This window comes from Chiloscyllium plagiosum, unplaced genomic scaffold, assembly GCF_037043375.1.
Source record: "Chiloscyllium plagiosum isolate Xiang-an unplaced genomic scaffold, Cpla_swu_hap1 HiC_scaffold_17, whole genome shotgun sequence".
Classification (NCBI taxonomy): domain Eukaryota; kingdom Metazoa; phylum Chordata; class Chondrichthyes; order Orectolobiformes; family Hemiscylliidae; genus Chiloscyllium; species Chiloscyllium plagiosum.
This window is the reverse complement of record NW_028270155.1, coordinates 55,288,743-55,303,704: the sequence shown is the minus strand read 5'-3', so window position 1 is coordinate 55,303,704 and position 14,962 is coordinate 55,288,743. Positions and strand designations below refer to the sequence as shown.

The following is a 14,962-nucleotide window of genomic DNA, read 5'->3' as shown; positions in this document are numbered from 1 at the left end:
CAAAGACAAAGGTGAGTGGGAAGATCTGACAAGTGATAACCAAAACATTCTCAAAGTAAACATATTGCACTCCAGTTTTTTTTTGTTAAAAGAACTGACCTCCACTTCTAGTCCAAGTGAACTGTTTACAAATTGTCAACAAGTTACAGGAACCAGAATGGGCATTGGGACTCATTGACAATTGTACAGTAATTTAGTTAATAACTTTAAGCCAGGGGTTCTTTCCAGGGGTGGTAGAGAAACAACATGCGCTCAGGAGTTAATGGTTTTCAATATCTAGTACTCATCTCTTCATTTGTCACTGTCCACATCGGCTGGATTCAACACAAACCACACTTCACAGAAAAGCCAAACCCCAGAGATCACAAACTACAGAAAACTACCCATGAGTCACAAAACACATCTTTACCACTCAGGACTGGACCCATTCACATATCAAAGTAGTTTAATTTTTATAAATGAATGTAAGCAAATTGTACAATTCTTGGGATGGTCCCATTTATTCAAGAACATTTACACAAAAAAAATTTCTTACTTTAGGCCCTTTTTTAAAGCTTCATAAACCTCATCCAACCGTTCAGGCTGAGGGTTCTTGGGTGGGAGTGATTTATGAGAAATGTTGAACATTTTGCCAGCTCGAGAGGCAGTTTTCCGGTGTGTTGTGGGGGTGCTGAACACTTTTAGCTTTCTGCAAAATAAGAATTCACAACATCAATTAAAGGGATGAAAATGATCAAACTCCGAGAGCACAATTTTGCCTCAATAATTGGCAGGAAGCAGCTTAACACACCTAGCACCAAAACCATACGGTTAAAACTACTCCAAGAGAAACAAGAACACTTTCAATTTTCATTCGATAGCCCAGTAATAGAACACTGAATTTTGAGAAGATTTGTAGCTCAGGTTGAGGTTTTGGATGTAGGTTTGCTCGCTGAGCTGAAAGGTTCATTTCCAGATGTTTCATTACCTTACTAGGTAACATCTTCAGTGGACTTTATGCAATGCAGGGTGAAATCACAGGAAAGAGTGGAAAATACTCAACAAGTCAGGCAGCATCTGTACAGTCAAAAGACAATTTGGAACCCTTATCAGAACAGGTATGGTCATTGTTAAGGACTGTAGTTGACTGCATTACAGTCTACACCACAACAGACTTGTCAGCCCATGGAATAACGGGACAGTTACAGCCTGAAAAATAAATTGGCCAAGGGGCAGAAAACAGAGCAGGGCAATGAATGGTTGTACTTTAGACTGGAGGAAGCTATGAGGATTCCTCAGCAATTAGTACCAGATCACCTTTTATCCCTATAATACAATAATGACTTAGTCTTGAATGCACAATTTCAGAATCTGTGGGTAACAAAATTGGAAGTGTTATGAATTGTCAAAGGACAGTGATAAATTTCACAAGGATATACATTAGCTTGTGGAATGGGCAGATAAGTGACAGATGGAAGTTAATTCAGAGAAGTGCAGAGAGTGATGAGGAGAGCCAACACAAACTAAACGATGAAATTCTAAATGGGATGCAGAAGCAGAGGAACCTTGAGAGATGTGTGTACAAATCATTAATTATGGCAGGGCAGATTAAGAAAGTGATGAATAAAACAGTGACATCCTAAGCTTTATTAATACAGGCAAAAGCAAGGTAAAAGATTAAGAGATCTGCGTACGGTACTTAACTCACTGTGTCTGCCTGGGTTTCCGCCAGGTGTTCTGGTTTCCTCCCACAACCCAAAGATATGCAGGCTAGTAGAGTTGGCAATTTTCAATTACCCCGTGGTGTCCAGGGACATGCAGGTTAAGTGGATTAACCATGAGAAGTGTAGGGTTACGGGGATAGGGTGTGGGGGGTGCATCTGGGTGGAATGCTCTTCAGAGGGCCAAATGGTCTCTTTCTGCTCTGTAGGGATTCTGTGCGAGGCTAAGGGTGCATGTCAGTTGAAGTGGAAGTTAAAGATGGCGGTTCAAGAGTCAAATCAGCATTACAAACTGATTAACATCATAATCACATACTCTGTACGCTTCTACTGCACACCATTAGCACCAGCACTCAAATCTTCAGTGAAATGATGCCCGTGCGTGTGGTGGCCATTTTCCAATCAAAATAATAAGTGTTGTCGAGTAAAATATTGTGACCTCAACATTTTCAAAATCACAATTAAAGTTTAGGGTTTTCATGTCAGAAATTGCGGTTTTATAACACAATCGGGGCAAGAAAAATAGGCTGGAAAAATATTCCTCTTTTGCGAAAGTACAACTAGTTCACGACCTTGGGATAAAGTTGGTGACTGCAGTTAACTTTATTTTGTTTACTGGGCCAAAATGATCACATCAGAGAGCAAAGAACATTAGACGCTGTTGCCAAAATTCTAAGTCACATGCAGGATTACACAGAAGTGCACAAACGAGCTGTTACTGTACTACATTCTCTCTCTAGCAAGTTAAAAATTAGCTTTCCAGAAAGACACTACGCCAAAAACAAGCACATTTTCAGGTTGTACCTGCTTAGCCTCAACATCCTCACTATAACTTATCACATTTTGTTCAATGCTTAATCACATCCTCTATTTTGAACAACTGTATAAAGAGAATGAATAACCATCAACAAACAATCCATATTTCAATAATCTAACCAAATTTTTCCACAGTTGTTTTGCCAATAAACCAAAACCATAACTGAATAAATAATAGTTTTGCATCATTCAGGTAAATCTGCAGGCAGAATTGGTGAATCCAACAAGTTCATACTTGTTACATGATACAGGTCAATTTGCACTTAAGATGCTAACTGATAACTGGATGATTAAATTTCCCACTCTGTCAAACCCCAGTAACTTAGCATAGTCTTATATAGAAAACAGATTAATTAGATGTTCATAGAAACCAGAATTCCCACCTACACAAAATTAAGATGCAGTTTCAATTGTGCTCCTAGGTTGACTCACATTTACTTATAATTTCACAGAGAAATAAGCAACCTCATTCAACCAACCATTGGCTAAGTGATGGCACTGTCAACCCTGAGATTGGAGTTAAGTCTCATACAAGAGACTTGAGGAAACAATTCAGACAGCCCTGACACTGACGGGGCTGGGATTTATCAGACAAAATTAAACCAATCCACATCTGCCTCTCGAGTAAACATAAAAAACAACCAATGGCATTACTTCAAGAGTTAGGGAGCTCTCCTGGTTTGTGAGCAAACAGAATATCTGCCCATTATTTGTGTTGCTAATTGGGCCTTACTGCACATGAACTTTCTGCCATGGTTCCCACATAGTTTTGGAAGTATAGTTACTGCAGTGAAGTATTGTTGGCTGCAAGGATCCTGAAGTTGTGAAGGATGCTGAATAAACGTTATTGACTTATTGAATTTAGTGGGAAGTGCTCATTGGTTGTTTGGCCAACATTGATTGGCCATCTCTAATTGCCTTTGAGAAGGTGGTGATAGCAGTCTTCTTAAAACACTTCAGTTCATGTGGTCCAAGAATACCCAGTGCTATTAGAAAGGGAGGTTCTGAATTTCAAGATTACAGTCCGTAAAACTAGTAGCTCCTCACGGGTCTGATCTGTGTGGGAATGACGTAGCACAGCTTTGTGGAAAAACAGGTTGCCCTCATGTCCGAGGGATTAGTAGTTAGTGATCGGCAACAGCATCAACCCTGATTGACACTTTACCACAGTAGAACTCATCTTGCCATCCCAGCTGAGCTCAGCTAATCACTGTGGGAGATCCTAACCAATATATCCCTGAGCCATGGGGGCAATATAAAAACATAAGCCTTCAGAGCAACATTAGCCTCAAATATTTATCAATTCTCTACATTATGCTTTAAAATAAAACAGCAGGGGAAATAGGTTTTTAGAAGGGCCGACATGATTTGGAAATGTCACTAACCTGAATGCTTTGTCCTGTGGTGAATTGACTCCAGCAAAGGACTGACTCCTAGTAATTCCAGTAAACAAAATGCGGCGCACAGGCCGCATGGACAGCGACATTATGAATGGTTTCCTGGCTAGAAGTCCTGTGGAAACAGAGAAAGGCACCGATGAACCACAGTCCTCAAACAGGAGACACATAAATGTATGTTTGTAGGAGTCAAAAATATAGGTGTGCAATTACAAACATTTCAGTGTGTCAAAATGTAAAAATGTGACAGAATTTAATGCTGTTATTTTCCTCATCTGGAGATTTGCAAGCATCTAGCAGAATACAAATTTCCATCAACGGCAACAGTTAATCTCTAACTGACCTCGTACTGTTTGCTTACAGCAATTAGAATTTCAATACATTCCTGCCCTAGCAGCAGAATGAAGGTAATTTATGGCAAAATGCTCACATCATCACAAAGCACAGTAATCAAAGTACTTAGCAAAAGAAACACCCAAAGAGATCAGACAGTAAAAAGTCAGTTAGCATTACTAAAATCCTGCAACGATCAACAATTTAAACTTAACACTTTCAAGTACTGGTTTAGGCAGAATTAGATTATCATGTAGGTTATTGGTTGTGTTCTTACTTTACCTATTATCAGTTCTATCCCATCTTATGTTTTAATTGTTTATATTATTTCAATGTAGCTGGAATAAATTGCTTTAGTTTAAGCCAATAATAGGTTGAATAATGTACTGAAGACCTCGCACAGCCTCTCCTCAAAAAAATGGTTAGGTTAGGTGACCAAAACATGATAACATTATAAAGGTATAATAGAGTCACAATGTCCAAATAGTCTTTTCACACTTGACTGTCAAACTGCCGTTAATTGTTCACTGTAGTTGATTGAAGACCACTGCTCAATAAGCATGCTATGAGAAAGATCAATAGGCTAGTCACAAACTGGGATCTTTTAACCAAGAAGTTATTTCACAACCTGGTACACTGTCAGAGAACTTGATCCTGATTGGGGCTTAATACAACTCCTATATACAGGTTGCCAGACACAATGCTTATTGAGAATTTTATCACTTGAGCATTAGAAACTTTTTTACACTCAGAATGGTAGTGCCAGTAGAAGATGGCCCACAGCTCATTTCATAATTATTTTAAAACAGAAGTTTCAACACAACAAGGAGATCTCCACAAATACCATAGTCTTAAAAATATCATTGTTTTTTGAATGGTCTGTATATGTTAAATCACATTTTGCGACAGCAGTACTATAGTTTAAGTTAGACTGCATCTGGGTCACTGCATACAGACTGCACATTAGAACTTAGAAATGTAAAGACCAGGTATTTTTATGCTTTTTAAAATGTTGGACTTAAATGAGGAAGAATGGTTTAAAAGACTAAGGATTACTTGGTTGGAAAGCAAGAGCAAGACATTTGATAATCAACACTTTGCATAACTGTGGGTTACAGTGATTTTCACAATGGACTGGAGCCAAGAACTTTTTATGAATGGAGCTTTGGTTGACAATAAGAAATTGACTGGTCTATAGACTAGTGACCTTTTATCAATGATAAAGGGCCCTTTGTCTGCCAACTACTGTGACATTGGTTCTTAGGTAACTGAGCAGCTTGGGTCTGGGAACAAAATACAGAAAAGTGGTCAGATCTCCATCAGTTTAGGAGCTGTTTCTCTGTTCTCTGCAGTAAAAATCCATGATGTGGAGGTGCCAGAGCTGGACTGGGGTGGACAAAGTCAGAAGTCACACTACACCAGGTTATAGTCCAACAGGTTTATTTGAAATCACAAGCTTTCAGAGCACTGCTCTTTCATCAGGTGGAATTCAAAGAAACCTGTTGGACTATAACCTGGTGTTATGAGACTTCTGACTTCGTTGAAATCCATATTAAATCTTTAGAAAACCAGTTTCTTTCTTTTAATGACTCTATAAGTTGTGACTGTTAATTGATCAGTGAACATTTACAAGTGAACCATCCACCCTATGCCTCTTGGGGTCGATAAAGTGTGGAACTGAAGAAAGCACGGCAGGTGAAGGAACATCAGAGCAGCAGGGAATGGAGGCTTCAGGTCGGAACACCCTGTGACTCTAGCAAACCAGTCTTTTAAAAGCCTTTTAATCAGCAAGTAAAAGCCTTTTAATCAGCAACAACCAACCCAACAGACCTTGTGAGCAAAGACTACTCAACTTCTTTTCTAGTTTTCCCACCAACATCTGAATGTGCATTATGGGAGTTATAGAGTCAGGGAGGTTTACAGCACAGAAACAGACCCTTTGGTCCAACTTGTCCATGCTGACCAGATATTCTAACCTCAACTAGTCCCATTTGCCAGCACTTGGCCCATATCCCTCCAAACCTTTCCTATTTATATACCCATCCAGATGCCTTTTAAATGTTGCAATTGTACCAGCCTCCACCACTTCATCTGGCAGCTCATTCCATTTGCACCACCCTTTACATGGAGAAGTTGCCCATAGTTCCCTTTTAAATCTTTCCCCTCAGTCTAAACCTCTAGTCCTGGACTTTCCCAATCCTGGGAAAAGACTTTGTCTATTTATCCTATCCATGCCACTCATGATTTTATAAACCTCTATAAGGTCACCCCTCAGCCTCTCACTATAGCTCAAACCCTCCAACATGGCAACATCCTTGTAAACCTTTTCTGAACAGGGCGGCACGGTGGTTCAGTGGTTAGTACTGCTGCTTCGCATCACCAGGGACCCGGGTTCAATTCCAGCCCTGGGCGACTGTCTGTGTGGAGTTTGCACATTCTCCCAGAGTCTGCGTGGGTTTCCTCCGGGTGCTCCAGTTTCCTCCCACAGTCCAAAGATGTGCAGGTCAGGTGAATTGGCCATGCTAAATTGCCCATAGTGATAGGTGCGTGAGTAGGGGAATGGGTCTGGGTGGGTCAGTGTGGACTTGTTGGGCTGAAGGGCCTGTTTCTGCACTGTAGGGAATCTAATCTAATCAAAAACCCTATCCAGCTTCACAACTTCCTTCTGATGGGAAGGAGACCAGAATTGCACACAATATTCCAAAGGTGGCCTAACCATTATCGTGTACAGCTGCAACGTGACCTCCCAACTCCTGTACTCAATACTCTGACCAACAAAGGAAAGCATATCAGATGCCTTCTTCACTATCCTATCTACCCGCGACTCCACTTTCAAGGAACTATGAACTTGCACTCCAAGGTCTCTTTGTTCAGCAACACTCCTCAGGACCTTCCCATTAAGTGTATAAGTCCTGCCCTGATTTGCCTTTCCAAAATGCAGCACCTCGCATTTATCTAAATGAAACTACATCTGTCACTCTTCGGCCCATAGGTCCATCTGATCAAGATCCCGTTGTACTCGGAGATAACCTTCTTCACTGTCCACTACACCTCCAATTTTAGTGTCATCTGCAAACTTACTAATGATACTTCCTACGTTCAGTAGTGGACCAGCACTGATTTTTGTGGCACACCACTGGTCACAGACCTCCAGTCTGAAAAGCAACCCTCTACCAACACCCTCTGTCTTCTACTTTTGAGCCGGTTCTGTATCCAAATGGCTAGTTCTCCCTGTATTCCATGAGATCTAACCTTGCTAACTAGTCCACCATAACAAACCTTGTCAAATGCCTTACTGAAATCCACATCGATCTTGTCTGCCATTCTGCTCTCATCAATCCTCTTTGCTACTTTTTCAAAAAAACTCAATCAAGTTTGTGAGACATGATTTCCCACGCACAAAGCCATGTTGACTATCCTAGTCAGTCCTTGCCTATCCAAACACATGTAAATCCTGTCCCTCAGGATTCCCTCCAACAATGTGCCCACTACTGACGTCAGGCTCACCGGTCTACATTTCCCTGGCTTCCTTACTACCTTTCTTAAATAGTGTCACCATGTTAGCCATTCTCTAGTCTTCTGGCACCTCACCTATGACTATCAATGATACAAATATCTCAGCAAAAGGCCCACAGCCATCACTTTCCCAGCTTCCCACAGAGTTTGAGGGTACATCTGATCAGGATTTGGGGATTTATCCACCTTTATGCTTTTTAAGACATCCGGCACCACCTCCTCTGTAATAAGGACATTTTTCAAGATGTTACCATTTATTTCCCAACATTCTGTATCCTCCATGTCCTTCTCCACTGATGCAAAATACTTGTTTAGTATCTCCCCCATTTCCTGCAGTTCCACATATAGGCTGCCGTGCTGATCTTCGAGTCCTATTCTCTCCCTAGTTACCCTTTTGCCCTTGATACATTTCTAAAATCTCTTTGGATTCTCCCATTTGCCAAAGCTATCTCATGTCCACTTTTTGCCCTCCTGATTCCCCTCGACTATACTCTTATTGCCTTTATAATCTAAGGATTCACTCAATCTCTGCTGTTCATACCTGACATATGCTTTCTTCTTTCTTGACCAAAACCTCAATTTCTCTAGTCATCCAGCATTCCCTTCACCTGCCAGCCTTTCCTTTCACCCTAACATACTGTTTTTAAAGGGGATTAGAGTTTAATGCTGTTTAACTTTATAACTGCTTACCTGTAGCTAAGATCTATTTACTTATCACAAATAGCAATTCTTGTTAAGTACAGAAACCGGACTCCATGCTTAACAATGTAGGTCTGGAAATTAGGTAAACTGGAGAATTTATTTGAAAATATTTAACTATCACAATGACTTCGGGAATAACGGAACTGTTATTTTTCTGCTCCTTGGATGCTGCCTGACCTGCTGTGCTTTTCCAGCACCACACTCTCTACTCTAATCTGCAGTCCTCACTTTTGCCAAAATAGGACTGTATTCCCAGTATATAAAACCAAGGAGAACTCTGATGGGGTCTTTTAGGATTTGGAAAGAAGTTGAATAAATACCACCTTTGTCAAGAAAACAAAATCAGAGACAGGCCATTCAGGACAGAGGTGAGAAAACATTTACTCATGCAAAAGGAAGTGTGGAACAAACGGCAACAGATGGTTACTCAAAAAATTGGAGATGAATAGATTTTTGCTGTTCAGGGGTATTAAGGGATAGGAGTCCAGGTGGCTGGATGAAATTAAGACACATATCAGCCATGATCTCACTAAACAATGGAACAGAACAGAGTAACTGGACTGAATGGCAGAGTTGGTCAATGTGTGTCAGAACTCTGCTGGAGAGTTACCTCCAAAAGTAGCCGAGTGATAAAATTCCATTTTAGTATTTGGTTGGATTTTGTAATTCATACAAATCAGTTGCATACTTCTCTTTAAAATTAGTATTGCTGAGCAGCAGATTCACATCGACACACATTGTAACAAGGGGTCAATACCACCAGGAAAGGAGCGGCAGAAACAGAGCAGGAAAAGGAATTCACTATTCTAAACAACTATTTTGAGGCTTGCACGGAGTAGTACTGAAGATGGTTACTGTAACCCCTACACACACACACACCTTAAAAGCATATGCAAAGCCTTGAAACTATTTAAAATATTCAACAGTGAATCAGCAAAAGGCAACTGATCACTCAAACAATAAATTATATAGAGCACAATCTGCTATAAAATGCAGCCTTTATAGAGTTCACCAGGTTGGGAAATACTGTAAAATTAATTCACATTAAGAAAGTGCAGTAATATTTTCAACTAAAACAGGAAAGCTCCTGTGTTAACTCCCTGCCAGGATCTGAACAGATGGCAAATCGTCAGGCCTTCTGCAGCAGGAGGTCCAGGAGATATGAGCCCCTCAACACCTCTTGCTTCCCGTTCAACCCCAAGTGGGAAGGCAACAATGGGAACCCTGGAATGGTCTTTGGTACTCGGTTAGGGTTAGGGTTAGTAGTTAGCTTGGTCAGGGTCGAGGACAGAAGTTTACACTAAGGCAGGCTTGGGCTTTTCTTATGCATCAGAAAGAAATGTTTCACATTCGAGACCTCAGCTAGTCTCAGCCTCCTCAGCAGGAAACCACCACAGCTTCTGTGCACATATTTCAATTAAGAAGGTTATACTGCACTGGTGTCTGAGGGAGTGCTGTATTATTGGATGACCAGTCCATAAGGCTGGGTTGTTAGTTAAAGGCCACATCTGCCTAATCAAATGAATCTCACTCAATGACCCAAGGTTAAGCAGAGTGATCTTCCAACCCCTTGGGAAACATACCCGTCAAACATATCACCCAAACAAACAATGCAATGATTTATCTACATGAAGTGGCTGTAGTTAAAACAATATTAAGTAGAAATATAGGACTTTTGAATGTCCTGAGGCCATGAAAGCATTACATAAACTGAACAGCCCTCTCTTTCATAAAAATCCAGCAGTGAACGTTTTACATTTCTCAATGCGAGAAACTGATTAAAATGACCATTTTACACACAAGCAGGTCTTAAGGAATCTCAGTAACCATATTTCTCAGTGAAACGTTCATCCATTCTGAATGAAGAACTGGAACTATGGGACACCGTAAATTGATGGACAGGTCCATCTAGCATATTTCACACTTTCATGATGCTTCATGCATGAGCTCAAGAAGCTCCCCAGTGCTGGTGCCAACATGTGGTCTTCCCGTGGAGGCTAAGAAAAACATAAAACTCTTACATCAATTCGGGGAGAAAGCCTGCTTTGTACTTGGCCTTGTTTCTCCCCACACACACTCCTTCCTACTCTGTACACCTAATGTCAAATTCCTCCCCTGACTATCCTTTTGGCAAAGGTGTTTAAAGAGGTGCAGGTTCATCGCAGCCAGGTGAGTGAAACTGATGCCATGAGATATTTTGAGTTTGCAACAGAATGTAGCAACACCCAATGAACCAGGTTGAAGCCATAGCTGAAATGACAAGATTTGACCTGGGGGGGATTTCCAAAACTGATATTTCTGAATAATTTTATTGTACACAGTTTCCACAGTGCGGCAAAAGATAAAGTACGGCCCTGCAGAGTAGCAAATGCAGCAGCTCTAAAGCACCAACTGTCTCACGGAGGCAGCAGATTCAAGGTTTTGGTTTTGCTTGAAAGACCTCAGCTAACAGCACGTGCATTGTTCACTGAGACAGTTATTAAATTGAAACTGAGACCTGTGGTTTTGATCACATTTAACAACCACACATTAATTCCAGTTCATGTTACAGCTGAAGGATGACTATGTACCTGAGCCTAACTTGCTCTCCAATGATTCGCAATCAACACAGTGTCAAAAATCTACTCAGAAACACCAGCAAACTAATGACCCACCACAGCAGAGAGCTAGCTGTACTCTGTACCTCTCCACAGCAGACATCTCAGAAAATACACCATTATGCTTTTTAATCTCACGCTGAACAAGAAGTCTCAACATTATAAACATATAGAGTCGAGTCCTGGAAGAGAGGTAACTTACAAATAAAAGCAAAGCATTTTAAGATAACCACACCTTGTTTACTCCGTCCCTGGGATAATTCTGCGTGTCTCATTTCCAGGAGCACTGAGGGAATGAGGTTGAAACTTTATTGCTGGAACAGCACAGCAGGTCAGGCAGCATCCAGGGAACAGGAGATTCGACGTTTCGGGCACAGGCCCTTCTTCCTGAAGAAGGGCCTGTGCCTGAAGAAGGGCCTGTGCCCGAAACGTCGAATCTCCTGTTCCCTGGATGCTGCCTGACCTGCTGTGCTGTTCCAGCAATAAAGTTTCAACTTTGATCTCCAGCATCTGCAGACCTCACTTTCTCCACTGAGGGAATGAGTTGTACAGCCACTGTTTCATTCCTTAGATTAAATATTATGAGGCCACATTTTTACTGTTGGCCTTTATTATTCCTAGGCAGGCATCAAGGAAAAATAACTGTGTGTGTGTGTGTGTGTTTTTACATATACACATGCACACACACACACACACACACAAACACACACAAATGTATCTATCACTTTCTCTATCTCCTCCTGGGGCCCGAATCCACCGACCCCCTCAAATCTGTCACTTGCATCAGTCACAAACCAATTGCGTTCCAAACATGTGACAGTCAGTGACTGGTGCAGACAAGTTCTGGAATACCAATGCCAGCTTCTATGCAGAGGTCATGCCCTACTGTCAATGTTACAATGTGTCTACACATGGCATTTATTTTGATGCTTATAAAGCTGTGGAAAGTGAGATTGCTATGCTATTAGCCTGCCGAATAGAGTTCGCCTCAAGCACTGGGCTCCCTTTGTGATGTCCAACAAAAGCACTTCTTAATAGACAGAGAAAATGTTTGTGAAAAACAGGCAAAAAAAAAACGCTCAAGGCAGGAATTAAGGGAAACATCTTGCCATCACCAACAATATGCTCCATGTAAACCAATGTATCATGTATGTTGTCCGTGCAAAGCTCACAATCTCAATGAACTAATGCAGAATTTGTTGGCTTTTTTTCCCCCCATTCCTGCACTAATCTTCCTGCACTCTTTCGGACAATGAGAGTTTACTACGAAAGAATCTGACCCACTATACAGAGAGCTGGTTCCATTTTCATTACTGCAGGAATTGCAATGCAGCCCTTGGGGTTAACAAACAGCTTTCACAGCGTTATTTCCATCAGAGGAAACATCTTGGGAGGAGGTCACAAGGGTCACATATGTGGGAACATTGTAAAGAATGCTGGGACTGTCAGAAGCAGAATCAATGGAGTTCAAAAGTTTTTCTACCATTTTATAGTCTAACATCTGTATTGTTTTTAAAAATACATGGACATAAATCATAGGTTTTCCAACTGCTACTTTTGACTTCACTGCCTCTGCATTAAAAAGAAAATTAAATAGAAAAGGTTGGTCAAGTCACTTTCAGCTGATTGCTATTTAGTAACCTCTACGAAGTCAATAGGGTTAAAATTGGACAAAAAGACAGGTCATCATTCCAGCATCACTCTCACTGTGTGCGAAGATACATTTCAACATTAGCCCAAGTTTCCCTTTGCCCTCTATCCAAAGTTCAACTTAATACAGTGCTCCTGATTAACCTTTTCGAAACATGCTCGTTATCTCTCATTCCTTTGCGAGATTTCTTCTCATTTTGGAGCCTAAATTCTCTGACATGAGGCTCAAACTGATAACTCTTTTGTACATTGCCCCAAATGCTTAGATAGTTGTTAAGTGACACAAATGCATCTATCACTTCACCCATCTTCTCTCAGGCCCAAAGTCATTCAACTCCCTCCTAAAAATATACCACTTTGATCAGTCACAAACCAATTAAGTCCTAAATATCTGTGACAGTATTTAATGAGAGGGTTGACCAAGAGTGCTGTTGTTTGAGTGTAACCATTATGGGCTTCGGTGTTAGTTTTGCAATAAGGTTCAGGATTCTGTGTTGTGATTGATGTTATGCATTGCTTAGAGGTTCTTGTATTGTAAGCACCATCTCTTTGATCATCTGCTGTAGCCTCTCCTATAGCTAACATGCAAAACATTTGGGAGATTGGCCTTAATTTAGATTAGATTAGATTCCATACAGTGTGGAAACAGGCCCTTCGGCCCAACCAGTTAACACTGACCCTCCGAAGAGGAACCCACCCAGACCCATTTCCCTCTGACTAATGCACCTAACACTACGGGCAATTTAGCATGGGCAATTCACCTGACCTGCACATCTTTGGACTGTGGGAGGAAATCGGAGCACCCAGAGGAAACCCATGCAGACATGGGGAGAATGTGCAGACTCCACAGACAGTCGCCCAAGGCTGGAATTGAACCTGGGTTCCTGGTGCTGTGAGGCAGCAGTGCTAACCACTGAGCGATCGTGCCGCCACCACTGAGCCACCGTGCTGTGACATTTCCTCTTTTACTACTTCCAGCATCAAAATATCTTACACGAGTCTACTTTGCATTTTGTCTAGTATAGATCTATCAGAGAATTGCTGAAAAGAAAGTTTTTTTTGCATCCATCAGCATTTCACAAGACTACATTTTCAAAGAGAAAACCAGCATTTATACCACAAGAATGGAGTGTGTTGATTGGTTGAGATACTGTCATGCAGTGTCACACAATTTAAGACAAAAAAAGATGTTGTGCCCAATATGCATATGAATATTACTATACTTTTAATCTAGAGACCTATGTTCTGGGGAATCAGGTTCAAATCCTGCCATGGCAGATGGTGGATTTTTTAAAAAATCTGAGATGAAGAATCTAATATGACCAAGAAACTGATGCTAATTTTTGGAAAATCCTATTTGGTTCATTAATGTCTGGAAAGAAATCTCCCATCCTTACCTGGTCAGGCCTACATGGACTCCAGACCCACAGCAATATGGCTGGCTCTAAACTACCATCTGAATAATCAGGGATGAACAACAAATATTGGCCTGGCTAGTGACATTCACATCCGGTGAATAAGTTACAAAAGAAAGAAGTTTAGTGCTGGTGTGATGCCATATGTAGGCCATGCTTCTCAAAGACTGGGTGATCATGCCCACTGAATCTTCCTTCAACAAGCAAGGTACTGACCATACCCAGGAGATAGTGAGGACTGCAGATGCTGGAGAAGTCAAAGTCCATAAAGTGTGCTAATGGAAGAAGCACAGCAGGTCACTCAGCATCTGAGAAGCAAGAGAGTCCACATTTTATCAACACTGACCATACCCAACCTACCCAGGCTTGAAAAACTCTCAATACAGTGTTTTAAGATTATGTATGAATCTGCAATAGGACAGCACTTGTTGGATAATCTTGACTGTACAAGGAATTGTACTCACAACCAACTCAGGATGGTCAGTCAGGCTGACACTGTGTGTACATACATTTAATAGAAGATAAATAAATTAGCACAGGGGCATGATCTTTGCAGACAGAAAGAACATGCCCATGCACTGCGCCTGAATCAACTCAAAAAATAAGTGACAACCATTTGCTGATTCCTTTCTCAGAGTAATATCCTGACGGATCAGAGTCAACCCGCCTAGTTTAAAAATTTAAACAAAACCCCCCTGGCTAAGAGGTCAGAATTAGTAGTGTACAGATATCTCAGTTTTGTGGGGCGGGAGGAGATTGCAGAAAGTGGGTAAGAGTGAAAAGACAACAAAAGAGATTTGAAAAACACGAGTTATAATTTTAAAACTGAGGCATTA

General features: G+C 41.1%; 1 protein-coding gene across 5 annotated transcripts in view; it reads right to left on the bottom strand.

Annotated features, from left to right (window-relative positions):
• The window catches only part of ripor1 (RHO family interacting cell polarization regulator 1), a 328,143-nt gene that overhangs the window by 116,642 nt on the left and 196,539 nt on the right, over positions 1-14,962 (bottom strand). For 4 of the 5 annotated variants that reach the window (XM_043707051.2, XM_087995931.1, XM_043707049.2 and 1 more), the window contains 2 exons: positions 3,902-4,028; positions 536-688 (listed from right to left, as the gene is read on the bottom strand). In XM_043707051.2, the coding sequence (XP_043562986.1) occupies positions 536-688; positions 3,902-4,002 (254 nt within the window). In that variant the 5' untranslated portion in view covers positions 4,003-4,028. Of the gene's footprint in view, positions 1-535; positions 689-3,901; positions 4,029-14,962 lie in introns of those variants that run through there. The other variant, XM_087995932.1, reaches the window with a different exon arrangement.